Source organism: Pelobates fuscus, chromosome 2 (genome assembly GCF_036172605.1).
Source record: "Pelobates fuscus isolate aPelFus1 chromosome 2, aPelFus1.pri, whole genome shotgun sequence".
In the NCBI taxonomy this organism is placed as follows: Eukaryota; Metazoa; Chordata; class Amphibia; order Anura; family Pelobatidae; genus Pelobates; species Pelobates fuscus.
In genome coordinates, this window is record NC_086318.1 from 210,792,037 (window position 1) to 210,819,974 (window position 27,938).

Genomic DNA, 27,938 nt, shown 5'->3' on the forward strand with positions numbered 1-27,938 from the left:
GTTATTTATTTTGAGACGTTTAGGTCACATTATCTAGTCACAGACTTTTGATATTTCCCATTGGAAATGGTGAAAGAACCTAGATTGTCAAATATGCTTGTTAAATGTAATTGTTTGAGTTTGGTAATATTTGTTTAATTTCCAAAGATAATTTCACAGATTGTGAGTGTTTCACTGCCATAAATTCCTTAGATTTTTATTGTGCTGCTGAAATAACTCAATACCATACACCATATAGACATTTGCCAGATTTTTAAGAAGCTATTGTGTCAAATTAGATTTACCAATTTCAGTTTTGAAATTTCCAATTTTCACTGACTGATTTACTTGACCTTATGTTCCAGTTGGGACAAAGTAGAATCTCCAACTGCAGTTTCCCCCAGCCATTGCATGCTATTTGCAAAAGAATTTGCAAAAAAACTTAAAAGCTTAAGTTACTTAATATGGGACTTAATGAGTATTTTCATTCTGCCGAATTTAGAGTTTTTATCTTATTATTTATAAAGCTCCAACAAATTGCTCAGCGCGTTACAATAGGTGGACCAGAAGACAAGTATTTGTAGCAAGATGAGTGGATGAAAAGGAACAAAGTGTGTTGAGAGCAATGCTCAAACGAACGTACACTCTAGAAGGAGTGGTGTAAAGTGTCAAGTGGCAGTTGGATGTATTCCAAGTACAGAAAAAAAGTAGGGTCCTAAAATAGTGAAGGGTCAGTTTTTTTGGATGACAAGTTGCTAGGAGAAGTAAGGTGGGTTACCAAGGTGCCGGCAGGTAAAGCTGTTTAATTGATATTCTTTCCTAAAGAAGTGAGGTGTTAATGATTTTTTTTTATTTTTTTAAGTAACAGAGATTCGGTGAGCTTTTTACAGAGTAGGGAAGGGAGTTGCGTAGTTACGAACAGTGCAGCTCTACATTATTTTACTTGATTAGTGGATTTTAAAAGGATTGTGAAAGACTTCCAAATTGTATTCTGCATCTCCCAGTAACAGCAATACCCCAGTTGTATACTTTTAGGGAACTTAAAGGTACAAATTGGTGACATCCCATAATGTTGCCATGCCTGTTTGCTTGCAAACAAGAAAGCAGCATTTGTTGAATTTAAACTGTGATGCACTCCAGCCCATTGCCTACCCGTGGCATAGAGACTGCCTACAGCATTCTGACACCAGGCTTCATCTGTAAAGTGTACTTGACCCACCAAAGATTGTCTGGCATCTAGCATCCGATGACTAATGCTATGGGATCGGATTCCTTGGGAAACCTGAGGGGGTTATTTCTGGACTTCCTCACTCACTCAAAACCCAACCATTGGAAGGGATTTTATCATACTTTGCTTGATGGCAGTCAATATTTAGCTTTTGTCTTCTATATTTTGATTGTATTCGGACATCAGTGAATTTCCAACAGATTAAGTAGGAATGTTCCATAAAGATTTTATCTTTGTGAAACTCACAGCAATTACATTTTTTTGTGATGGAGGTCATAACCTCTAGAGTTTAGTGTAGTGGTTATTGTGCAAATAGTCTTTGATCCAAGCCAATGTATAATTGCCATTCAGTTGTATGAGATGCAGTTGTGTGGATAATCTGTGAAACATTTGCATTATCTCTGCTGTATTGAAGGCTCTTACTTTGTGGCAGGGAGACCCCTTGTTTTTTGTTTTGTCTTTGTTTAAATAAGCAAATGAAAATCATATGTAGTGGTTTTGATACTTAGAGAGTCCATTTAATAAGAAATGAATACACCAAAACCTCAACAGTAGGAGAAATAGTTTTGTTTTAGGGGAATTTGCTAGTTGACTACCTCTTATAGTAGTCTGTCAGACTTCCAGCCTGCCAAACAAGCACTCACTCACAGCTTCTTTAGACATTGTGTGTTATGTTTAGTACTTCTTATCACTCATTCACAAATTGATTTGTTATTTACATGCAGAGATAAAAACCTGTCTTAAAAATGTTTATTCTTATTTGGTGGTGGGTGAAATATATTTTATTGGTTTAGTGGTACCACGGTTTCTTATCGAACAATTTCTGAATATTAAATTCTATATTCCCACTGCACTAAAATCTCTTGTCCTGTGCATATTTGTCCATGTTCCATTATTACAATATAGTTGAAAATCTGTGGCTTAGGTTGTATTTAAAAACCACATGGCTCCTTTCCCTCTTTTTAAAGATACAATTAATCTCAAACTTTTTAAATAGTTTTAAAATTACAAGCACATGTTGCCTTTGTTGATACTAAATAAATTTTAGAAGAATGAATACTGGAATTGCCCTCCACACACCCACACTCCTATTTATTTATTCATTGTTCAGTCTGCTAGAGTCTGTCCTACATTCCCCATTGTTCCTGCACACAGACAGTGGAGTGGAAACATGCCAGATTCACATACCCTCATCTGGAAGAAATATGGGAGCAGACATCTTATCTGTGCTGTAGGCTCAGCTTATATTTCATGAAATAATAAAGCAAAGTAAATAATTGATGTGTATGGATTTCACACGGCCTGTCATATTTATTTTAAATCATACTTTATATAATATTCACCAAAAAGCCCATGTTGTTCAGTGTTTTCTTGACTGAAAGCATGCAAACCATTCCATGTTGTACACAGAGTAAACACATTATGTCACTTTGCAGCTGCTGACTTGATTTAGAATTAGCATATTAGAAGAACTTCACATACTTTGAGTCCTTAACAGCCTTCGTTTGTCATGTCATTTTTTTGCATGCCTCTTTAGCTCTTGTCCGTCTTGGTCACTGTGATTTCCTGTGCCACAATTTTCTAACCAGTCTTATCTATAGGTTTTATTTATTTGTTTTTGTCATATATTATGACTACACTGGTGTGGAATTTTAACTCCATCTGCTTTATGTTCTGTCCTGTCGTATGAATGCTCAGAAAAACTTCCTTGTAATCATAGTTTATTATTGTATGGAGTTTTCCCTCCCCCTTCCCACCCATTTTGTTTTCTTATTTCTTGTCTTTCATACAATCTGTATGTTAGAATGGCACTTTGAGTACTAGAACCACTGAGATGAATTGCAGTAGTTATGGTGTTAGACATCATTGGGTGTAATCACTCTTTTTTTTTTTTTTTTTGGCCAGTGATTTCAAGAACTTTGAGGGCATTTACTTCTGATTGGATAATGTGGACATTTTTTTCCATGTTATCCGTATGAATCTGTAAATATTTGCATGGCAATGATAGGTTGTGAATGCTGGATTAAGTTTATCCAGCTCTCACTGCATAAATTGCATTTGAGCAAACTAACAAATCCCCATATGTGTCACCCTATATACAGGAATGTGTAGTGTCATGTGAAAACTTCAGTCTCTGTGTTGCTACAGATGGAAGAGAGAAAAAAAAACAGGGCCCTGGAGGCAAATCTTTTGATAAAGGCAAAATATGTGTGCTTCCAAAGGGGTTGCAACGAGGTCTCTGGATGACCAGTTCTTAGATTTGTGTTGGTAAAATAAATGTATGTTATAAATCATGTGATATCTCAGTTGTAAGTTAATATCACTTATTTTGTCTTTGGTCTAAAAGTTAATGTGAATGGTTTACCTTCTGTATTTTACAGCAAATCAGATTATGTCAATGTTTGAGTATCCTCTACAGCAGGGGTACCAAATGAATTTTTCCTGTGGAACCTTTTGACATAGTGTACCAAATTGTGGAACTCCCTGAAAAATGTTTTCGTCGTAGCACAAACTTTTCAATTAACAGAGCATAATGTGTTTTGTTTTGTTTTTTTGGCAGATTTCTACAGATAGTTAACAGATTGTAGTACTTGGCAGATGTGCTTCTGTGTGTAGAGTTGGTGTTTGAATATAATTTTAGCATTTTAATACAGGAGCTTGTTTGTATGTTATACTTGCATTTGCGTGCAATGGTATGTTTGGGTGTAGTGTTGGACGGATGTACATTTGTGTGTAGTATTGGTGTTGGAGTTCAGCTGTAACTTTGCATGTCATGATACACTCAGATACACAGACACTGGAACATACACACACTGACATACAGTGACTCAGATACACACTGGCACATATTAACTCAGATAACCACACACAGATACACCGGCACATACACACATACAGGCACATGCACACTGAGACACACTGGGGGGTACACGTACATACAGACTGGCTCGCACACATTGGCGTGCGCACACACATACACGTCATAATATTTAGATTTGCATCTACCCTCCTATCAGGTTACCTTTTTTCTGCAGGAGGGTGACTTACTTGGTGTGCTGCTGGCTGCTGCCCCTCCCTATCCAGCCCACGCACTCTGTCAGGGAGGAAGTGACAAGCTGTCACTTCCTCCCAGCATCCAATACTAAAGTGGCCCTCACGCGCTCGTAAACGGCAGCAGCGCCTGACCAAGCCCCTGTTTGGCAATACTGATTGGGTGGCCTAATTGCTTGGGCAACCAGATGTGCATATTGTGGCCCATCACAGAACTCTAGGTTTCCACAGAACACCAGTTAGGAAACGCTGCTCTACAGAACTATTTACAAAACACAGTATCATGTTATTCCAGGGCTTAGTGGTCCCCGTCAAAAATGAAACCAATACAAAAAGTACTCGGGAAAAATACATTTTTATATATATATATGTGTGTTATAACGAACGCTGGTATAGTAGATGCCCATTCGCCTATTTTCTCCCAAGCTGCCTGAGTGATTATAACTTGGATGTTGAGTCAAACAATTCTCCATATGAATGACAGTCTCCCAAGTGTATTCTCCCAGTAAAGTAGACAGGCTGTTCGGGAAAAGGAAGCAGGTGTTTGTATGGTTTGACCAGTGTTCGGGAAGTCGAGTGTCCGATTTTAGTTCCAGACGACCAAGTCCTGCTGCCTTCTTTCGTGCGAACAAGATGGCCGCCAGTTTCTCCTGCAATTGGCGTTCGACTATATGAAAGGCATGCACATGGGGGTGGGGGGAGGGTGTGTGTCTGTGTTCGAACGGAAGAAAGTTAAATAACTGGAATAACGGGGTAATTTCCTCACACGCCCCCCCCCCCCTTTAAGTTCCATGGGTCTGCATACCTGCCTAGACCCTGCTGGGTTGGCTTGGGGATGTCCGGGTAAGTCAAATTAAGGTTCTAGCTCCATTGCTGTTTTGTTTGCCTGGCCGGTACTGCATAGTAAAATTGTAGGGTTGTAAAGCCAGGCTCCAGCGCAACAAACAGGGGTTGTCTCCGGCCACTCGGTTCAGCCAAATAAGGGGGTTGTGGTCAGTCATGAGTGCAAAGAGACGGCCATACAGGTATGGTTGCAATTTCTTCAATGCCCATACTAGGGCTAGGCATTCTTTCTCCACGGTGGCATAACTGAGTTCCCTGGGCATTAGTCTCCGGCTGAGAGATGCCACCAGGTGTTCCATCGTGTCGTCCCCCACTTGGCTTAACACGGCTCCCAGCCCAAATATGGAGGCATCTGTGTGCACAAGAAATTGTTTAGTATTGTTTGGGGCTGCCAACACATGTGCCTCGCTTAGTGCTGTTGTTGAAAAGCGGCCGTGCACTCTGGGGACCAGGTTACCTGTCTAGGGAGGGACTTTTTGGTTAGGTCGGTGAGGGGCTTGGCCAGGGCACTGTACTTGGGGACAAACCTATGGTAGTAGCCTGCTGTTCTTAGGAACGCTAGTACCTTGGTCTTGGTACGGGGTTGTGGCCAGTTGGCGATAACGGGTTCAGGTCGTTGTTTGCCGACCCTACTCTATGGCCAAGGTACTGTACATCGGCCGTGCCGACGTGGCACTTATCAGGCTTCAGAGTGAGCCACGCTGCCCGAATTCTCTTCAGTACCCTGGATAGGTGCTCCAGATGGTCTCCCCTTGTGCAGCTGTAGATGGCAATACCATCTAGATATGCACATGCGAAGTCCTGAAATCCCTCCAAGAGCCTATCTGCCATTCTCTGAAAGGTAGCCGGGGCATTCTTCATCCCAAAGGGCATGACCTTAAACTGGTACAGCACGAATGGGGTAACGAATGCTGACTTAGAATGGCCGCTGGCTCCAGGGGGATCTGCCAATATCCTTTGCACAAATCCAGGGTAGTCAAGTAATTCCCCCCAGCCATACGGTCTAATAACTCCTCTATTCTGGGCGTGGGGTAAGAATTGGCTACCGTCCTGTCGTTAAGCCTCGGGTAGTCGACACAAAAGCGAGTCGTGCCGTCTCGCTTGGGTACCTGCACTACCAGCGAAGCCCAAGGACTCTGAAAGGGTTCAATGACTCCCAGTTTTAACATTTCCTGGATCTCTGTGAGCATATTTTCTTGAACTACCTCAGGGATACGATGCGGTTGTTGTCGTAATGGGGTCTCTCCCTGGGTCTATTGGGGTAAATTTTTCGCCTAGGCTGACTTGGTCGCGAGCAAGTCAGGGAGGGGCAGGCCCTCGCTTTCCTCAAAGGACGGGGCACATACAGCCGCTACGTCTTCTGCTCGCTCAAAGTAAGGCTTGAGCATGTTCACATGAAAGGCTCTCTGTATCATTTCATCTGAACATTTACCTACTACACCCTGTTCCAAATTTTTATGCAAATTATATTTTTCTAATTTACCTAAATAATTGATGTAAATAACAGACAGCATAATTCTCATGTTATCAACTATTAAGAGTACAATTAAAATTTTATTGAACAAACCTCCTAATGATAACAGTATTGGTATAAACATAAAAAACGTACAATGCACTGTTCCAAATTATTACTCACAGTAAGTTTCAAATCACTTTATAGGTTGTAAAGAACAAAAAAATTTCATTTGTTGTGTTTGCAGCATATTTACTGAAATCAAAAGCTATTTCAATCAAACTTATAACAACATTTTAACTTGTTAAACATTTTAACAGGTCACATTACATTTTAACATAGGACCCATTTTTTGATAGCAGCTTCACAAGTCTTGCATCCATTGAACTTGTGAGTTTTTGGACAGTTTCTGCTTGAATTTTTTGCAAGATGTCAGAATAGCCTCCCAGAGCTGCTGTTTGGATGTAAACTGCCTCCCACCCTCATAGATCGTTTGCTTGAGGATGCTCCAAAGGTTCTCAATAGGAGGTCAGGGGAGGATGGATGGAGGCCACACCATGACTTTCTCTCCTTTTATCCCCATAGCAGCCATTGATGCAGAGGTATTCTTTTCAGCATGAGATGGTGCATCGTCATGCATGAAGATGATTTTATTACGGATAGCATAGTTCTTTCTTCTGTACCAGGGAAGAAAGTGGTCATTCAGAAACTCCACATACTTTGCAGCGGTCATCTTTACACCTTCGGGGAGCCTAAAGGGGCCGACCAGCTCCCATGATTCCAGCCCAAAACATGACTCCACCACCGCCTTACTGACGTCGCAGCCTTGTTGGAACAGGGTGGCCGTCCACTAACCATCCACTACTCCATCCATCTGGATCATCCAGGGTTGCATGGCAATCATCAGTGAACAGTACTGTTTGAAAATTAGTTTTCATGTATTTTTCTGCCCATTGCAGCTGTTTCTGCTTGTGAGCATTGGTTAGTGGTGGCTAAATAGAAGTTTTATGCCTTGACTCTGGAGGACTCTACACCTTGATGTCCGTGGGACTCCAGAGGCACCAGCAGCTTCAAATATCTGTTTGCTGCTATGTAATGGTATTTTAGCAGCTGCTCTCTTGATCCGATGCATGGATCTGGCTTCCTCAATGTGCCTTTATCTGCACGAACCGGTCTGTGCTCTGAATCCACCAAAAATCTCTTAATAGTGCGATGATCACGCTTACGTTTTCGTGAAATATCTAATGTTTTCACACCTCGTCCAAGGCATTGAACTATTTCACTTTTTTCGGCAGCAGAGACATCCTTTTTCTTCCCCATATTGCATGAAAATGGTGCTCTGCCTAATAATGTGGAACACCCTCCTTTAGTAGTTTTTCCTTAAATTGGGCTCACCTGGGAATCTAATTATCACAGGTGCCCGAGATTGTTTTCAGTGATCAAGAGCCCTGAGACACAATGCCATCCATGAGTTAAACTAAAAAACTAAATATTTAATCTTTGTGTCACTTAAATAGAATTTGCATAATAATTTGGAACAGTGTGTATGTAGGTAGTGTCGCTTATATTCTCCACTATCCAGAAAGGCCCCTGTCATGCAGCCTGAAGGTTCTTTCTTGGAGGGCTTCAGGGCTAATACCTTCTGCCCTATTTCCTGAACTCTATCTCAGACGCCTCTATCGTACCATCTCATCTGACATCTCTAGGCCGCCTACAGATTCTCCCGGACAGTGTCAGTGAGCGTCTGCAAGCGGTCCCTAAATTCCAGAACATAGGTACAATAGGCACTGATCCATAGTCTGTGTTACCCTCCCAGTGCTCCGGTATGAGGTCTAGGGGTCCCCGGACTTTTCTCCCGTAAAATAGTTTGAAGGGGGAGAACCCGGTAGACGCCTGGGGCACTTCACGGTAGGCAAACAGAAGGTGGGGAAGAAATCTCTCCCAGTGCAGACAGGAGGCTGTGAACGTTTTAAGCATCTGCTTAAGCGTGCCGTTAAAATGTTTAGAGTCTGATCGTCTGGGGATGGTAGGAGGAGCTAAATAAAGGTTTCACTCTGCAACTGTGCCATAATTGTTGGGTCACCGTTGCGGTAAATTGAGTACTCCTATCTGACAGACTCTCCTTGGGAAACTCGACCCTAGTAAAATTCAGTGCTTCTGCTACAGTTTCTGCTTCTGTGTTAGAAAGAGCTACCGCCTCTCATAGTTTACTACCGTGAGAATGTAGCTCTTTCTGGATGCAGTGGTTTTGCTGAGGGGGGCCTATCAGATCCACCGCTACTCGTGGAAGGGTTCCTCAATAATGGGTAACTGGTGCAGCTTGGCCTTTTGGCGATCACCCTTTCTCCCGGTCTTTTGGCAAGTGTCACACGTCCTGCATTAATGCTTCAGATCCTGTTTGATTCCTGGCCAAAGGTTTCTTTCATGAGGCCCACCTCGAGGTGCTTGTCTCCAGAACCCCAATTGAGGTGCACCCTGGCTGTTGGCAGTTTGTGGATGGCGCCTCCGGCCACCCTTACGGCTAATGTTCTGTTAGTATGGGCTTGAGCCCGAACTTTGTGAGGCTAGGTCAATGTGAGCGTGGCGCCAGTGTCTCTCAAGGCCCATGCATCCATTCCGTCCACGGTAACCCACTGGCGATGATGGACACAGTTGTCTCCTGCCGCCTGTACGAGATTCACCTTGTGCAGAGTCGTCCACTGCTCCTTGCTGGTGTTGGTGTCGCTGGGGCCCTCCTGGTTAAAACAATGTGCCGAGGCCCTGGGTAGTTGTGGTGTTTGTCTCTCCCAAGCTCCTCGATTCCGATTAGGACAGGCGTGCTTCATATGTCCAGGTTGGTTGCAATGATGGCATAAGAAGATGGCCTGCCATAGTGGTGCCGGGTTGAAAGGGGCAGATCTGGGTGGTGTAGGCGTGGACAGTACCTGGTAGGAGGGTCTGAACGCAGGGGGCCCTCCACTTGGTTTCAGTCGTCGGCCAGAAAAAACAAATTTTCCCCAAAATACATAGCATCCTCGTAAATGTCATATCCCCCGATAGCCCTGTCTGGACAAGCATATCCAAAAATCACCCAGGGGTTTAGGAGTTGCATGGAAGTCTTTGTTTGACCGACTGCACATCAGGTTCTTGCCCAGAAACAGTTCCATGAGTTCAGGTTGTGCGGTTGGTCTATTTCGGAAAGTCATACAACCGAACAAATTCACGAACAGAACCCCCCGGCTCATAGTAGCATTTGTTCCCCTAGTTTGTGCGAACAAAACTACCGAACAGCGCTCTCCTTGCTGTTCGGGAAAAGGAAGTAGGCGTTTGTATGGTTTGACTGGTGTTCGGGAAGTCAAGTGTCCGATCTTAGTTTCAGACTCTCGACGACCAAGTCCCGCTGCATCTTTTCGTGTAAACAAGATAGCCGCACACAGGGAGAGCACTAATTCCTTGTTCTCTTTGTAGTTAACGAGCCGGAGGAGGGGGTCTGAGTTTGGTAGTTTCAACGAACGAACGGAAAAAAGTAAAAAAAAAAAAGCGAAATAACGGGGTCATTTCTTTTATCTATCTATATATATATATATATATATATATATATATATATATATATATAGATATAGATATAGATATAGATATAGATATAGATATATATCTATCTCTAGATATATATAATTTTACCCCATTATTTCGGGATATGCCATTTACGAGGATGTTATGTATTTGGGAGTGTTTGTGAAATTTTGGGGATTTTTTTTTTTCTGCCTGGAGATAATTGAGTTATTACAGTATCTGACTCAATTATCTACCAGGCAGGGAGGAGGAATTGTATGATAGATAGATTTAAAGAAGTGTAGTGTAGTGGATGCAGTGTTTGTGATGTTGGATAAGTGCTGGGGGGGGTGATCAGTTTTTTTTTTTTTTATTGTCTTTGTGGCCTGGAAAAAGGGAAGGAGGGGGACACTAGATTCCCTGGTGGCACAGTGGAGCTTGCTCTTTATTGTAAAGAGGGGTCCCAGGAGTCTCACCTTCTACCTCCAGCCGCAAGTGTCCTCCCGCAAGCCGCACTAGTGTTGCCACGGCAATGCTCTAGTATGCATTGGGTGACGCATGGAGTGTTTCCATGGCAATGTGCGTCAATGCTCTTGCGGCTCGCGAGAGGACACCTCTTGCTGGAGGTGAGAGACTATTCTTGGGCTTCATTGTACAAGCCAGCAGAAGCCCACAGCTGCTTACATATATAGTGTCACTTGCTATATATTCAAATAGGTGTCTCGGGCCTGTGCAGCGGACCTGTAAAAGGGTACAGGGAGAGGCAAAGTGCCACTTGGGGTGCTGGGACACAGCAGGATAATTCGGATAGATGCTTATGTGTTTTGTGCATTAGTAGCACATCATCGACCTGGTGAAGTCTCTAAGGCACAAAATGTTTAACTTTTTTTTTTTTTTTTCTTCTTCTTAGTAGCTAGCTTGCAATCACTGCTCACAAATACACAACCGTGCAAGGATAGGCAAATGGTAGATCTCCAGCTGAAATATCATCGTGGGAATTGTACAACAGATGTGGATCATCCTTTTGACCAAACTTGCGCTAGACGGAGGCCAAAAATTTTTTTTTGCATGACCACTCTCTACATTAGTTACTGATTGATGATTGTGTTTGATTATCTTATTTTTCATACGTTCCCATCAGGTCCAGGACAACAATAGTATTCCCATTCTTGAACACATTTTGTTTAAAATAGCTTCCTGGAAAGAACAATCTCAGACACACACGATGGATTCTGTGGTAATGCACTAAACCAGTATAGTTATTGACAATGTATATCTTTGGCGTTATGGCAGGGTTTGTAATCACTGGGATTTAAATGTTACGTTTTGGGTATTTGCACTTAATGGGACACTATAAAGGGTTACCAGAACAACTACAACTTATTGTATTTGTTCTAGGGGAGTAGAATCATTTCCTTCAGACTTTTTGCAGTAAACATTGTCTTTTCAGAGAAAAGGCAGTGTTTACATTACAGCTTAGTGATAACTCCACTGACCACATCTCAGATGGCTACTAGAGGTGCTTCCTGAGGCAGTGCTCCACTCTGTGCAGTACTACCATGTAGTGTCTACACCCTCTGCATGCAGACACTTAACATTCCTCATAGAGATACATTGATTCAGTGCATCTCAATGTGGAAAAGCTGATTGGCCATGACTTTGTTTGGCTTGTGTTGGCTCTGCCCCTGATCTGCCTCCTTGACAGTCTCAGCCAATCCTATGGGGTAGCATTGTGATTGGCTCACAGAATCACTTCTGATGATGTCAGCCAAGCAGGCAGATCAGGGGCAGAGGCAGCAGCTGCAGACTTGAACACAAGCGAGATTTTACTATATTAAGGGAGCTAGATGGTGGTTTTAACATTATAGGGACACGAATATATGTTTGTATTCCTGACCCTATAGTGTTCCTTTAAATGGATATGTATGAAATTGAGGTTTGTCATATTGTCGTTGTGCATGTTTTACAAATAAAATAGCACTACAAAAATGTAGCAAGCGATATTAACTGGGAGGAAGGCAAGATATACCATAGCAAAAGAATTTGGATCGGTATCATATCCTATTGTTTTACAAAGTGAGCACAACATTTTCTTTTAACTATACCTGGAAAGTATCCCACGTTAGAAGGCTGAAAGTTTAGCACATATGTATTTCTTTTTTTTTTTTTTCTTCTTCTTCTTAACTTTTTAGTTGTAAATATCATTTTTTGTTCATTGTATTTGACTTGATGTGGCATTATTTGGCCCTAAATCTAACATTGCAATAGAGATTCAACAGTAAGGGATTGTCCTTACTTGGGTTAAAGCATTATGTTCCATAGAGTGTCCAGTATGAATCATATTGATTGTTTACTGTTTTAGCTCCTGCATTCCTGCCATTTGAGAATGTCAAAAATGATATTTATTGAGCGGTCTGGACAAATTCTTGAAATTTTTATTTCATTACTCAACTTTAATCTCCTCAAACAGCAGATGGCCTTAACAGCTATAAATACCATGGTGCAAAATGTTGTCTGCACCTTCATGACCCAGACCCTTTGTTTAATTGACAAAGCAAATCTTTAGGAAATATTTCAAGAAGACTCTTTTTATTCACTTAAAAGGTAACTATATTGCCAGGAAAACAAACTCGTTCTGTCAAACTTCCCCTTCTGTCAAGTTCCACCCCTGTGTTACAGAAGAGGTAAAAACCCCTTCCGTCACTAACCTGGGTCCAGCGCTGATGTCACTCGGCGCTGGCTCAGCTCCACCAATGTGCCTCCCCTGCCACCAGTGGTGGAGACCTAATGCGCATGCGCGTTAATGGCCGCGCTCGCATTAGGATCTCCCTATGTGGGGATTCCGGCGACGCTGGAAGTCCTCATGCATAGCGTGAGGACGTCCAGCATCGTTTAAACAACTAAGTGGTTTAAGAACCCAGAAGTCCCTCTAGTGGCTGCCTGGTAGACAGCCACTAGGGGAGGACTTAACCCTGCACAAGGTAATTATTGCAGTTTATAAAAACTACAATAATTACATGCTCAGGGTTAAGGATGATGGGAGTTGGCACCCAGATGACTTCAATGGGCTGTAGTGGTCTGGGTGCCTGCAGTCTCTCTTTAATGGCTTTACTTTGAGCAAAACATCTGCTTGTTTTTTTGGTTTTTTTTGGTAGACCGCAATTTTAATAACCGCAGTGTCATTTTATTTCCTTCTGGCCTATTCCATAGTTATATATGACCCATCAGTGTAGCCCCACCCCTTGGCCTCCTTTTTTCACAAATCCGCTTTCTCTTAGTACATTGTATCAGCCGTTGCGAGACTGGCATGATCCTGAAATGTTCCACCCAACAGTTGTCACTGTATTTTTATCCTGCCCTGTATTTTAATCCTGCCCCCTTTCCTCTAATCTTGGTTGTGAAATACAATGCTAATAGGAAAGTGATTGGATATGGTTTGGAGTCAAGTCAGCAGCTCAGGTCACACTGATCTTTCTGATTGAAAAGTTCTTGTCAGTCAAGGAGAGATGTTTTGTGAAAATGGCTAAGATGATGCAGTTTTGCTGCTAAAAGCTGCACAACATCTTTATATTTATTTAATGCATGTATGATGTGTTGGAGCTGAGTGTTCCTTTAAGTTTAGTTAATGTTTCTTTATAGTGTTTAAGTGGGGATAAAAATTGACTTTTTTTCTTTTAATGTAAACTGAAAACTCCCAAAAGGGATATTTTATTTATAGTGGTGGATTGTCTACTTTTATACAAATTCTGAGGCCTCATTGGATTAAATATGACCAGGAGAAGACATAGTTTACACCTTTGAGGGAGCCGCAGAAACCAGAAAGTGCAATGCTGGAATTGGAGAAATATGGAATAATATTTAGTTTAAAAGCATTTCTGGCATTTAAAGCCTTCACTCCGCGTAACCTATCCGAATTGTAACATAACGGAGTTGAAGCCAATATGTGCACACCAATTGGGAGCAATGTCTCCATGACATCCAATCATTGATGCGGTTAGTGATTAGAGCATCTTAAAGGAATGCATTGCTCTTTTTTTTGGCAGTCAGTTACTGAGTTGTTAATCTTGTAAGTCAGTGTGTCTGCAGATATGATGCAGCCACAGTCTAATGCTGTACTTTGCCTATGCAACATAAACATTTACTTTATTTTCCTACCACTATAAATCCCCATGGTGAACTCCAGAGTGCACCAATATTCTGCTGTATACCAGCCTCTCTTAGACTAAAAAAAGTTTATATAATCAATTCCTATTAATCCATACTAGAACGAATCGGTGCGTCCATGATTTATCTATGGCAGGGCTCGACAAATTTTCTTTAAATCTAGGAGCCAGCTAAAACGTTAGGAACTAGGTTTTTCATGATCAAAATACAATTCTTAAAGAGCCACTATAGTCACCACAACCACTACAGCTTAATGTTGTTTTGAAGTCTACATTCTGTCACTACACGCTTTTCAATTTAAACTGACTTTTCAGACAAAAGGCAGTGTTTACATTGTGCCTGGTAACACCTCTAGTGACAGTCACCTAGATGGCCTCTAGAGGCCATGGCGTGGGAAAAAAGCGGAGTAAAAACTCCTTTCTCATGTGATTGGTGGTGGTGGTGGGGGGGGGGGGGGTGAGGGTGTCGGGTCACAACTGTAAAAAACAGTAAAAAAAAAAAAAAAGGGCACTCCTTAAAATATGAAGACTAATTTAGAGCTGCACAAAATACTAAAAAACACAAGTTGGTTCTCTCACAATCCCAACTTTAAACAAATGTGAACTAAAACTGGCAGTTTTAGAATTTTGCACAAGTCTAAAATATACAGGGCTCACTATTTGTCTGCCTTAGACCAAAAATAATGCCAAAATACCACTTAACACCACTCACAATTAACTGTCAAAGCTGCCACCACCAAGACAATTTATAAAAGGGGTTCCTTGGTCCCCCAGTCAAATTAGATTCATTATTACAATTACTAATAAATAGGTCTCTTCAGGTTCTTTACAAAACTAAGGCAGAACTTTATAAAGGGATGCTTATTATGAACAAAAATAGTCATGGTGCATACAATGAAAAATCAATGTAAAAAAAAAAAAATATGTAGAGCACTGACCCAGGAAGCACCTCTAATGGCCATCTGAGTCTGGAGGTGTCCCTAGGCAGTAATGTAAACATTCTTTTCTCTGAAAAGGCATTATCCATCTTCACCCGGCGAGGGCACCACGCAGACTTATAAGACTTCTAAAGTCTTTACACGCCATGCAATCAGAGTGCTGACAGGTGAATCTGGAGACTGACAGGTCTCAAGGTTTACTTGTCAGAGCACTCTGGTTGGTTTAAGCCAACCAATCAGAGCGCTTGGAGTCAAATTATAAGCCTTTCCCTGCCCTGCAAAGCTCAGTCTATACGAGCTCTCGCCGCGTTAAGATCGATTGGGAGAGGAGAGGAAGGGATGTGGCCTTTTTTTTTCTTTTTTTTTTTTGGATCCTTTTTTTGTTTTCATTTTAATAGTTTGATGCGACTTGATATTTATTTGGCCTTTTTATTTCTTCTGGTATTTAGTTTATTGTCTCCCCCCCCCCCCCCTCACTATTATTAGGGTGAGGGCAGGGCACTTTTTTTACAGCAGGAACGCCGTTCCTGTTGCTCCTGCAGGCACTCAAATGCCCCCCGTGTTTCCCTGTCATGGGGGGGGGGTCCAAGAAGTGGCCTAATGGCCACCTGACAGGCGCCCGCCCCACTGGACCCCAGGGACAGGTCCACGCCAGCTCTCCAGGTTGGGAGGCTGGGTGGACATATTTAAATTTAAAAATATGATAAGGTGTGTGTCTGTGTGTCTGTGTGTGTGTGTGTGTGTGTGTGTGTGGTGTGTGTGTGTGTGTGTGCACGCGTAAATATATTAATGTATATTCTTTTGGGTGGGGGGAGACGTGGATCTTGGGTGAGTTCCCACACTTTATTTCCCAGGATTTGACCCCTGGGTGAGGGGATAGGTAGGGTATTTTTTTGTTGGGGACCTCTGGTCACTGGGTGGAGTGGGGACAATCAGCCATTCTAATGCCAATGAGTGGGGAATTTTTACAAGCATCCTAATGCCAATGGGTGGGGGGTTGTGAGGTGCGATAGGTCCCCTATTATTACTAAGGGCCTCTACCCGCCTTCAATGGGTGCGGGCTGGGGGGTACATTTTAAACAGATGTAGGTCTCTGTAGCTGTAGGTCTCTTGTCTGCAGCCTCTGCAAGCCACCACCCCCCTTCTTCCCCAGCCCAGTTTTTTGGCAGTCCAATCACAGACTTGCCAATGTAGCTAATTGACAAGACTTTGCAAGGTTAATGCTCTGGGCAATTACTGCCTCTTAAATTTAGTTCAACTTAGCTAAACAACCAATGAATAGTAAGATTAGTTGTCTGATTTACAGCCAAGGGAGTGTGTAACAAGATTTATTTGTAAACGTGGCAATTTCTGTTGAAATCTGCTTTTTTTTGTAAAAGGAGGGGGGGATGTAAACTCAAGTGCTTTATGTGTGTAGAATGACCTTTTACCTTGCCATGCTGTAATGTTACCAAACAGCAGATCCTATTTGATTTCTGAGATGTGTAAAGAATATATGTAATATACATAACCACATTAAAGGATCACTATAGATACACAAGCATGAATTCCTGACCCTTTAGTGCTAAACCCACTATTCAGGTGGGTTGCCCCCCCAGTGCCCCTATAAAAGTTTAAAACTCACCTTAATTCCAGCGCCGCGAGGGTCTGCCGGCGCTGGCTCTGCCCCCTTTGTGACATCCTCAAAATGGACGATTTTTTGCCAATCCAATTGGCTAAAATCAGCACAGAGGTGGGGCCAAATGCAGTTTTGGCTAATCAGGACCTGATCATGCAAAGCGTGTGGATGCTGAACGGCAGGGCTGTCTACTGTGCAGCCGTAAGCCAGGAAGCCCCTCCATTGGCCATCTAAGGAATAGTCATTTGGAGGTGTCCCTAGGGGCAATGTAAAGACTACCTTTTCTCTGAAAAGGCAGTGTTTGCATGAAAATGCCTGAAGGCAATGATTATACTCACCATAACTACATTAAACTGTAGTTGTTTTGGTGACTATAGTGTCCCTTTAAGCTAGTTAAGGATATAGTGCTCAACACTGAGGAATTCTAAATGTCTCCTGTGGTTTTTCTTTGGTGGTCTAAAGCTGTCAGACATTTCCTTTTCAGCTATTACATATATTCTTCTGTTTACATATTAATGTTATTGCTGAAGTGTTTTGTGTATGACGTTTGTCCTCTTTAAAAAAAAAAAAAAAAGGAATATATATATATATATATATATACAGGGCCGCCACCAGAAATTTTGGGGCCCCTAACTCAGCTCAGGGTCTGGGCCCCCTGAGGCCCGCCTCCAAATACTGCTCACTGGGTCCACACACAGACACAAACGCACACACTGATACATACTAAGACACACATACTGAAACAGACATACACGCATACAGGCATACATACTGACACACACATACTGAGACATACACACAGGCATACATAGTGACAGACAGACACACATACATACAGACACCGACATACATACATACACACACACACACACACACACACACATTCATACATACAGACACTGACATCCATACACACATACATTCATAATGGCATACAGACTGACATACATGCATATATACAGACATACTGACAGACATACATGCATACAGACATCCATACACACATACACACAGACCTACGTTCATAATATGCAGACATACATTCATACTGACATACAGACATACATATATACATATATAATGACATACAGAAATACATATACACATACATAGACATACATACAGACATACATGTATGCATACAGACATACACAAACATACATAGACAGACATACATACGTAGACATACGTGCATGCAGTCAGACAGACATAGACATACACACAGACATGCATCCAGACATACATACATACATACACACAGACCTACGTTCATAATAATATGCAGACATACATTCATACTGACATACAGACATACATATATACATATATAATGACATACAGACATACATATACACATACATAGACATACATACATGCATACAGACATATACATACATACAGACAGACATACATACAGACATACACGTACATGCATACAGACACACAGACATGCATACAGACACACAGACATGCATACAGACACACAGACATGCATACAGACACACAGACATGCATACAGACACACAGACATGCATACAGACACACAGACATGCATACAGACACACATACATGCATACAGACACACAGACATGCATACAGACACACAGACATGCATACAGACACACAGACATGCATACAGACACACAGACATGCATACAGACACACAGACATGCATACAGACACACAGACATACAAACAGACATACATACACATACATGCATACAGACACACACATACATACACATACATACAGATACATACATTGCTGCTTGCACATCTTATGGGACATGTTTTACATTACCCAACTTTTATCAAGGAGCACAGTTTATGCTGGTGACACACCTCACCCCATAACAGCTCTATAATTACCAGCACTACCACCAGCACCCCCAGGTAATGGTCAAGGTCTAAGTTTTTGTCAAACTGCCCCAAAGTTGTTTAGGAGATGGCACCATAAAAGCCATCTCACAGACAGACAGACAGACATACACATACATGCATACAGACACAGACAGACATACAGACAGACACAGACATACATACATACATACATACATGCACACACACACAGCTCATTTTCCAGCCACCCTTCTGTCTCTTACCTTTTCTTTGCAGGAGGGTGGCTGGGGATGATGGGAGTCGCGCTGCTCCCTCTTCATTGCCGGGCTCTCCCTCTTTACGGCTGGGCGGGCGGGCGGGCGCGCTCCTCCCGCGCGGAGTGAGCTGGGAGGAAGTGAGCACTTCCTCCCAGCAGCACTTGCGGCTGCTTTTTTTTTTTTTTTAAAGGGGCCCGGTCGCGCTATACAACGGCCATAGCGCTGACCGGGCCCCTGAAGGAGGGGGCTCATCGGGTGGCCCTAAGTGTGTGGGCCACCCGATGGGCCCCACACGTGGGGCCCGGGCGGCCGGGCCCCCCAGGGCCGCCGGGCCCATGACAACTGTTATGGTTGTCATGCCCTGATGGCGGCCCTGTATATATATATATATATATATATATTTTTTTTTTTTTCCATTTTACAAAAAGTGCAGATTTCCATAGAAATTGTCAATGTAATAAATTAAAGAGAAACTATATTGAGAAATGCTTTTTTTATGGACTGCTTGAGTGCGCGCGGCTCTTGCCGCACATGCGCATTCCGCTCCACTCGGAAGGTGACGTTGGCGGGGGAGGAAAGGTCACCAGCGCCGAGGGAGCCCGACGCTGGATAAAGGTAAGTAGCTGAAGGGTCTATAACCCCTTCAGCGCCAAGGAAGGGGGACCCTGAGGTTGGGGGGTCCTAAGGATGCTATAGTGTCAGGACACTATAGTGATCATTTAACTTTGTGAGACCCCCTTTGAATGTATGTATTTGGACAGTTACATAAAGCATGGGCTGGGGAAGAAGGCGATGGCTTGTAAAGGCTCCAGACAAGAGATCTGCCGTTTTTGCAAGCTACTTTAGATATATTCCCAATTTAAAAATGTATAATGAAATGCATTCATGATTTTTTTTATTTAATTATTTTAGTATTTGGGCAGTGGAGTGTAAGCAATTACTGGACAGAAAATATGAAAATAGTATTTTCAACACTTTTGTGTTTTTGAGAAATTATTGAGAATTGGTTAACAGCTCTAATCCAGTAATTCACATCATTTAGTACTATAATAGTCAACCTTTTCAAGATTTCAGGCTGTCTTTGGCAGTTTGGTTCCAATTACTACTTTTGTTATGCATTCATTCTTAAAAACCTATATTATTTTAAACTATCACTGGAAGGAAAATGCAGATATAGGGCTTATAGTTTAAAAATGTTTTTGTCAAATTCTATTTTGAAAAAGTTAGCAAAATTTACAGTGTTTTAATATGGTTTATAGCATCTCTGATCATATCTAGCTGCAGTACAATAATTCATTTTTCAAAATTTCAGGCTCACCATGGCTGTTTGTCTTCAACGTGAAGTTTTATCCTCCAGATCCATCCCAGTTAACTGAAGATATAACAAGGTATTGTATTAATGACAATTTCATTTACACAATTTACTCTTAGTGATTCAAACTCTAATGCTATAGTTGAAATCTTCCTATTTAGATACTTACGAGGGTTTGAAAGGCAATATTTACTTATTTTTTTAGCCTTTACCACACCGGTCTGTGTCCTGCCAATCATCAAGATTGATCAAAGCCAATCTAATCTTGACCCATAAGGATACATTGGAAGGTGGAAAACAGTTGCGCAAATTAAACGTTGCTGTATGGGGACTTTTATAAGTGGTGGTAGAAACACCTCCTGCATTACAGCTAATTTAGAAACCTACTAAAGCCTCAATCGCGTACTCATAGCTCCAGCCTCTGCTTGGAGTATTCTAAAGTACAGCTTTGTCTTATGTGTTAAAGAAAACTAGATCAGATATAAAGAAAATAATAACAGATTCTGAGAGAGGAAGAGAAGAGGAAAAGTTCAGCATGACAGTTCAGCTTTAAACTATGCTATATGAAAAAGATGTTCTCTGCTGCTGGTAGTTATGTGGTGGTTATGGTACATATAAACACATGTAGGTGTTTTGCCCTAAAGTTAATCCCTTCTGGAAAAATCTGTGGAGTGACATTTGATGTAAGCCAATCCCTCCTGATCTCTGTGCTTTCCTAGTGGATAAACAAACGTGAAAACAAACTCCCCCCCCCCCCCATTTGACATTTGCCTTTTGTAAAAAAAATTGTTTAAAATATGTCCTTATGATACCAAATGACCAAATATAATCTTTCCAAATTACAGATATTCAGAAGTACTGAACAAACAGATAGCACTTGCACAATAATCTTCAGCTATGTTCATAAAATGTGGAATATAAGATGAGAGAGAGACTGTTTTTTATTTTGCATACTGTGATGAGTGAGGCACACATTAGTCCTCATTTCTTTCTCAACACTAATACTTGTTGAAATATTTGTATTCTAACATTTCAGTTTTTGACTTGTTAGGTTGTATTTTACTTTCGATTTGACCTTCTTGTCAAAAATTGAAGCAGGTCTGTCACCTACTGGGGTCTTTTTATATTTTGCAAAGACCACTGATGGGGATTTTGCCACTTGTAGTGAAATGGACCAGGGGTGCAAGAGAAAGGTTTGTTTTACTTACCTGAAATTGTCCCTCGTGGCTGCCGCCATGACCATATGGTGGATCCTTTTCAGCTCATGGAGCTTCATCTGCCTGGTCTATGTCTATGAAGGAGCCTGCAAGATCGAGGGTGCCTTAAAAGCCATCATTAATAATGGCTTGGAAATGACAATACTTTGTTGTGGTAGCTTCACTTATTGTCAAGTGTTTGGAAAAATGCATAAGGCAAAGTTGTCCCTACTTTAGTGAAATTCCAACACAGTGAAGGTGAGTATTTCATGAAGATTTTATCAGTTACATTGCACTTCATTGTTTAGTGAATAAACACACTTTAATTTAAATACGTTGTATATTAAAAATCGACATGAATAACAAAAAAATGCTGTTGAGAAATCGGCATCTTCTCATTAAAGAAACACTGTCCCATGTCCCTTAACCCTACAGTGGTAATTATTGCAGTTTCTGAGACACTGCAAGAATTACCTCTGAGGGTTAACTCTATCTCTAGTGACTGTCTACCAGACAGCCACTAGGGGGACTTCCTGAATTAAAACGGACCTTTCATCTGTTAACTGACTCAAACCTGGCCAGTACTCTGTAACACACAGTATGACACAAATTCTGGTCTGCATCAATGTCCATAAATGCTTCGGAGATGAACTCTTAATTTGTCCGTTGTCTGGGGCTTCCTTATTCTTTACCACACCCCAAGAAAATAAGTTATTTGGTGTTAAGTTAGGTGAACGTGGAGGCCAAACAGTGCTGCCACATCATTAGTTCCAATGCTGTGTGTGGGTGTGTCAAGGTAGTCCCTTGCTGCAAAAGCATAATGAGGAGATGCCCATCTTATTGGAAGAGCAGTTCCTAGGATGTCCAGACTTGGGCACATTAACCACTGCACCTGTTGCTTCAGACTTTTTTCTAATACAATAAACTGTCAGACATGTTTGTGGAGGAGTGTCAAATGCTTCTTGCCAAGCATTGCGCCACCGCTCGTCATTTTCAGTCTTCCAGTACTGCTCTAGAATCCACTTTCTTTGTGGCTCAAGTTCGCTGTCCGCATTCACAATAACAGTAAAGAAAAATTATTTGATTTATCTGCCCTCCACTATTCTTTCCAACTGCAACACTGATATTCAAAAGCCTCAAATTTAACTGGAGCTTTGTTGTGTGTCATTTTGTACTCGTATAATCTGTTGTGATGAATTTGGTTGATTCAACTGTATACAAATAGTTTCAATGTTTTTAATTATCTGCCAGGTATTTCCTATGCCTTCAGCTCCGTCAGGATATTTCTTCTGGCCGTCTACCTTGTTCATTTGTGACACATGCTCTCCTTGGATCCTATACACTGCAGGCAGAGCTGGGGGATTATGATGCAGATGAGCACAGCATTGATTACATTAGTGACTTTAAGTTTGCACCCAATCAGACGAAGGAAATGGAAGACAAGGTTGTAGAGTTGCATAAAACTCACAGGTCTGTAATGTGACTGCATTTAAATTTCTGTCCGTTAAAAATATCTATCTTTACATTTGAATGCACATTTTGTTCTTTGACATGGTAAGTGTCAAATGAGTGGCCATCAGATAATAATATTTCTTTATTTAAGTCAATAAGGTACACTCCATGAGAATATCAAAGAACAATGTGGCAGACATGTTAATTTTAAATACCTATGAACAAGGAATGTATAGAGAAAGACAATACAAAAAGGAGGTGGGGGCACTAGCTTAAAAACTTACAAAATGTTATTCATGCATTCTGTAATGAGATTCCAATAACCAAAGTTCCCATAGTTTAGCAAAAGCTGCATTAGAACAATGGACCATAGTGGACAATTTATTTATGAATCTCAGATGATCAGTTTTAGATTAACCAGCTCTGTAGCTTGAAGAGAACCATGCAACTGGAGAGCTGCAACCATTTTGCAAGTCAATACAGCGAATCTAGATAGAAGTTTATTTTTCGTGCTGGTAAACGCATCCTTGAGGAGAGATCTTAGAAGGTCTTGGGTAATCTGTTTGTGGAATACCTAAAAGACTTTAGTATCAAATAGCCCAGAATGAGCCTACAGCCGACACCTTGATAGTCACACATTTGGTATAAAAAAATTGGTGGCAGATCTGCCTTTCTGGTAATATAAAATGAGGGGTGTATCACCTATATAGCATCTTATAAACCGCTATTGGGAGATCTGAAAACTCTTCTAAAAGCTTACCATGTATCCTCATATTCATCACCTTGAATAGAGAGCTACCTATTTCTTACTCCAATTTAGATGTATAAGGAAAGGAGTTGGATTTTTAAGAGCTTATAGTAAGCCCAGGTGTACAGAGATAATAGAAGATTGAAGTATATCTCAAGACTATCTTTTTCAAATAATATACAAGGAGATACAGCTACCCATTTTACTTAAAGGATCAATATAGGATCAGGAACACAAACATGTATTCCTGACCCTATAGTGTTAAAACCACCATCTAGCCCCCCTGGGCCCCTCATGCCTCCATATAGCAAAATCTTACTGTATTCAAGCCAGAAGCTGTTTGCCTCAAAAAACAAACAAAAAACAAGCAGTCTGCTGACATCATCAGAAGTGGTAGCCTGATCCAATCACAATACTTCCCCATAGGATTGGCTGAGACTGACGAGGATGCAGATCAGGGGCAGAGCCAGCATGATTCAAACACAACCCTGGCCAATCAGCAACTCCTCATAGAGATTAATTGAATCAATGAATCTCTATGAGGAAAGTTCAGTGTCTGCATGCAGAGGGAGGAGATACTGAATGTTTGGATGCATTTTAGGCATGAATAGATACTACTACCTGACCTGTTAAGTCATTTAGATATAGACAACTTTGTAGCTTTAACCCCTTAAGGACACATGACATGTGTGACATGTCATGATTCCCTTTTATTCCAGATGTTTGGTCCTTAAGGGGTTAAAGGGACACTATAGTCGCCAGAACAACTACAGCTTATTGAATTTGTTCTGGTGAGTGTAATCACCTTCAGGCTTTTTGCTGTAAACACTGTCTTTTCAGAGAAAATGCAGTGTTTACATTACAGCCTACTGATAACTCCACTGGCCACTCCTCAGATAGCTTTTAGAGATCCTTCCTGGGTCATGGCTGCCTAAAATGCATCCAAGCATTCAGTGTCTCCTCCCTCTGCATGCAGACACTGAACTTTAATTGTGCTGGCTCTGCCCCTGATCTGCCTCTTTGTCAGTCTCAGCCAATCCTATGGGGAAGCATTGTGATTGGATCAGGCTACCACTTCTGCTGATGTCAGCAGGCAGTGCACAGGTCTAAAGGAAACAGGGACAACATATGCAGCTGCACACTTGAATACAAGTAAGTTTTACTATTTTTAGGGAGGCTTGAGGTGGCCAGGGGGGCTAGATAGCGGTTTTAACCATATAGGGTCTGGAATACATGTTTGTGTTCCCCACCCTATAGTGCTCCTTTATCTGTAAAACTTTATCCCATAGGGTCAGCATTTTGTTTTTAAGCATAGTATCACACTAGACTACGCCCCACGTACTTGAAATCGCATTCACATTCCAACCAACAAACTTTTGACATTAGTATTACAACTGGTAACATTTGATATTGTATACTCCCTTCTCGTGGTGCTTGATTTAAATGAAGTTATTTTGATTTTACTACAACTTATATTTTTACAGGGTGATAACATCCACACTAATAAAACTCACTATGGCTGTTCAGCCACTTTATCATTAATAACTTTTAAACTTGCTGCATCCCTTAATATTTTACACAGGCCATGTTTTAAATCATCCCAATACTTATTCATTGATTTCTTTAGCTATTTTCATTCTCTTCTTTAACCCCTTAAGGATCAAACTTCTGGAATAAAAGGGAATCATGACATGTCACACATGTCATGTGTCCTCAAGGGGTTAAAAGACTTAAATATTCATATATTTCTCAATTTGTGAACTAATTATGGTTTCTACACAGGGGGCTAACTCCAGCACAGGCAGACATGCAGTTTTTAGAAAATGCTAAGAAGCTGTCAATGTATGGAGTGGACTTGCATCATGCTAAGGTACTTTGGTTGTATATTCTAGTATAATATCCATTATGGAACAAAAAGGTCGGTGTTCCATTAATTTCCATTGGTGACTTGATTGTGTTCCTGACACTATAGTGTTCATTTAACAAACATGTATTCCTGATCATATAGTGTTAACCCCTTAGGGACCAGACCAATTTTGAATTTTCTTACCGTTTGGGACCAGGGCTGTTATTGCATTTCTGCGGAGTTTGTGTTTAGCTGTAATTTTCCTCGTACTCACACATATTATATACTGTTTTTCTCGCCATTAAATGGTCTTTCTAAAGATACCATTATTTTCATCATAATTTGCTATAAAGAAAGTTATAAAATATGATGAAAAAAGGTAAAAAAAAAAAAAAAAAAAAAAAAAAACTTTTCTAACTTTGACCCCCAAAATCTGTTACACATGTACAACTGCCAAAAAACACCAGTGCTAAATAGTTTCTAAAGTTTGTCCTGAGTTTAAAAATACCCAATGTGAACAAGTTCTTAGCTTTTTTTTTTTTTCAAGTTATAGGGCAATAAGTACAAGTAGCACTTTGTTATTTCCAAACCATTTTTTCCCCCAAAAAATTAACGCAGTTACATTGTAGCACTGATATCTGTCAGGAATCCCTGAACTGTACTGAGAACTTTAAGGGTTACACCCCAATATGTGTTCAGCAACATCTCCTGAGTACAGTGATACCACCCATGTATAGGTGTGTCGGGTTCTCTGGGGGCTAAAATACCTTATTTGGAGGGTGCACGTTCCAGTTTTTAAACTTGGAATTTTCACAGCTGGTCATCATGCACCCATGTCCTATTTGGGACATTTTTGAAGCTGGTCAATGTAATTAACTCCCCTCAAACCATAGATTTTTTTTTAAAGTAGACTACCCACGGTAATCAAAATGGGGTATGTCTAATCTTTTTTTAGTAGCCACTTAGTCACAAACCATGGGCAAAATTAGCGTTTGTGTAAAAAAATAAATAAAAATAAAATATAAACTGCCTATTCACCGATGATATCAGTATAATACACTTTTCTACTCTAAAACACTCATATTTGTGTAATGTCTCACGAGTACAACAGTACCCTTCAAGTATAGGTTTTATGGTGATTTGTAAAGTTACAGGGTCAAACATAAGATTTGCCCAGGGGATTCAAAATGGGGTATGTCCAGTCTTTTGTAGTAGTCACAAACACTGGCCAAAGTTACCATTTATATTTGTTTGTGTGTAAAAAATGCAAAAAAAAATATGAATGCTAACTTTGGCCAGTGTTTGTGACTAAGTGGCCACTAGAAAAAACTGGACATACCCTATTTGCAATACCTTGGGTTGTCTACTTTTGTAAATGGTATGCTATTGTGGGGGTAATTCTTATTCCTAGACTACCATATGTTCTCAAAGGCAACATAACCAAATTGGCAAATTTTAATGAAAAAACTAAAAATGGGCAAGCCTTGTATTTGACCCTGTAACTTTTAAAAACACTATAAAACCAATACATGTGGGAACTGTTGTACTCTGGAGACTTCGCTGAACACAAACATGAGTGTTTCAAAGCAGTAAAACGTATCACAACAATGAAATCGTCAATGAAAGTGCAGTTTTTGTAAAAAACTAAACAAAAACAAACGCTAACTTTTGCCAGCGTATATAAATGTCATGGCGATCACATGGGCCTGGAGGGCCGGAGAGAACGGAAGTCGGATCTCGGGGAGTCCCCCTGGACGGGGATTGCTGGTCCAGGTGAGCACATTTTACCTGCGGACGTGTAAGGTACGTGCGCAGTCCTCAACTGTCGTTTTTTTTTGTCAGACGTACCCTGCACGTCCAAGGTCGGGATGGGGTTAAAAATCACCTTCTAGCCCCCATTGCCTCCCTAAATATAGTAAAATCTTACTTGTGTTAAAGTCCACAGCTGCTGCCCCTGACCTGCCTGCATTCTTGACATCATCAGAAGTGATTCTGTGAGCCAAAGACAATGCTTTCCAATAGGATTGGCTGAGACTATCAAAGAGGCAGATCTGGGCAGTGCCAGCTCAAGTCAAACACAGCCCTGGCCAATCGGCAACTCCTCATAGAGATGCATTAAATCAATGCATCTCTATGAGCAAAGTTCAGTGTCTTCACGCACAGGGTGGAGATACTGAATGGCAGCTCTTGTAGCCATCTGAGAGTTGGCCAGTGGGGGTATCACTAGGCTGCAATGTAAACACTGCATTTTTTTTTTTTTTTTTAAAGACCGTGTATACTGCAAAAAGCCTGAAGGGAATGATTATACTCACCAGAAGAAATAAGCTGTAGTTGTTCTGGTGACTATAGTGCCCCTTTAAGTAGCCACATTGAACTTAATCAGTATTCTACAAACTCTGATTTTTTTTTTCTCCTTTTTTTATTTTACTCATGTTTTTTATTTCTTTTTTATTGAAAGAATGACATTTCCTAGATGTGCAGCTG

The 27,938-nt window shown here is 41.1% G+C and overlaps 1 protein-coding gene across 15 annotated transcripts in view; it reads left to right on the forward strand.

The window, feature by feature from the left end:
* EPB41L2 (erythrocyte membrane protein band 4.1 like 2) overlaps positions 1–27,938 on the forward strand; it is a 297,090-nt gene that overhangs the window by 205,522 nt on the left and 63,630 nt on the right. For all 15 annotated transcript variants that reach the window (XM_063443121.1, XM_063443128.1, XM_063443124.1 and 12 more), the window contains 3 exons: positions 20,213–20,288; positions 22,660–22,878; positions 25,391–25,478. In XM_063443121.1, the coding sequence (XP_063299191.1) occupies positions 20,213–20,288; positions 22,660–22,878; positions 25,391–25,478 (383 nt within the window). The remainder of the gene's footprint in view (positions 1–20,212; positions 20,289–22,659; positions 22,879–25,390; positions 25,479–27,938) is intronic.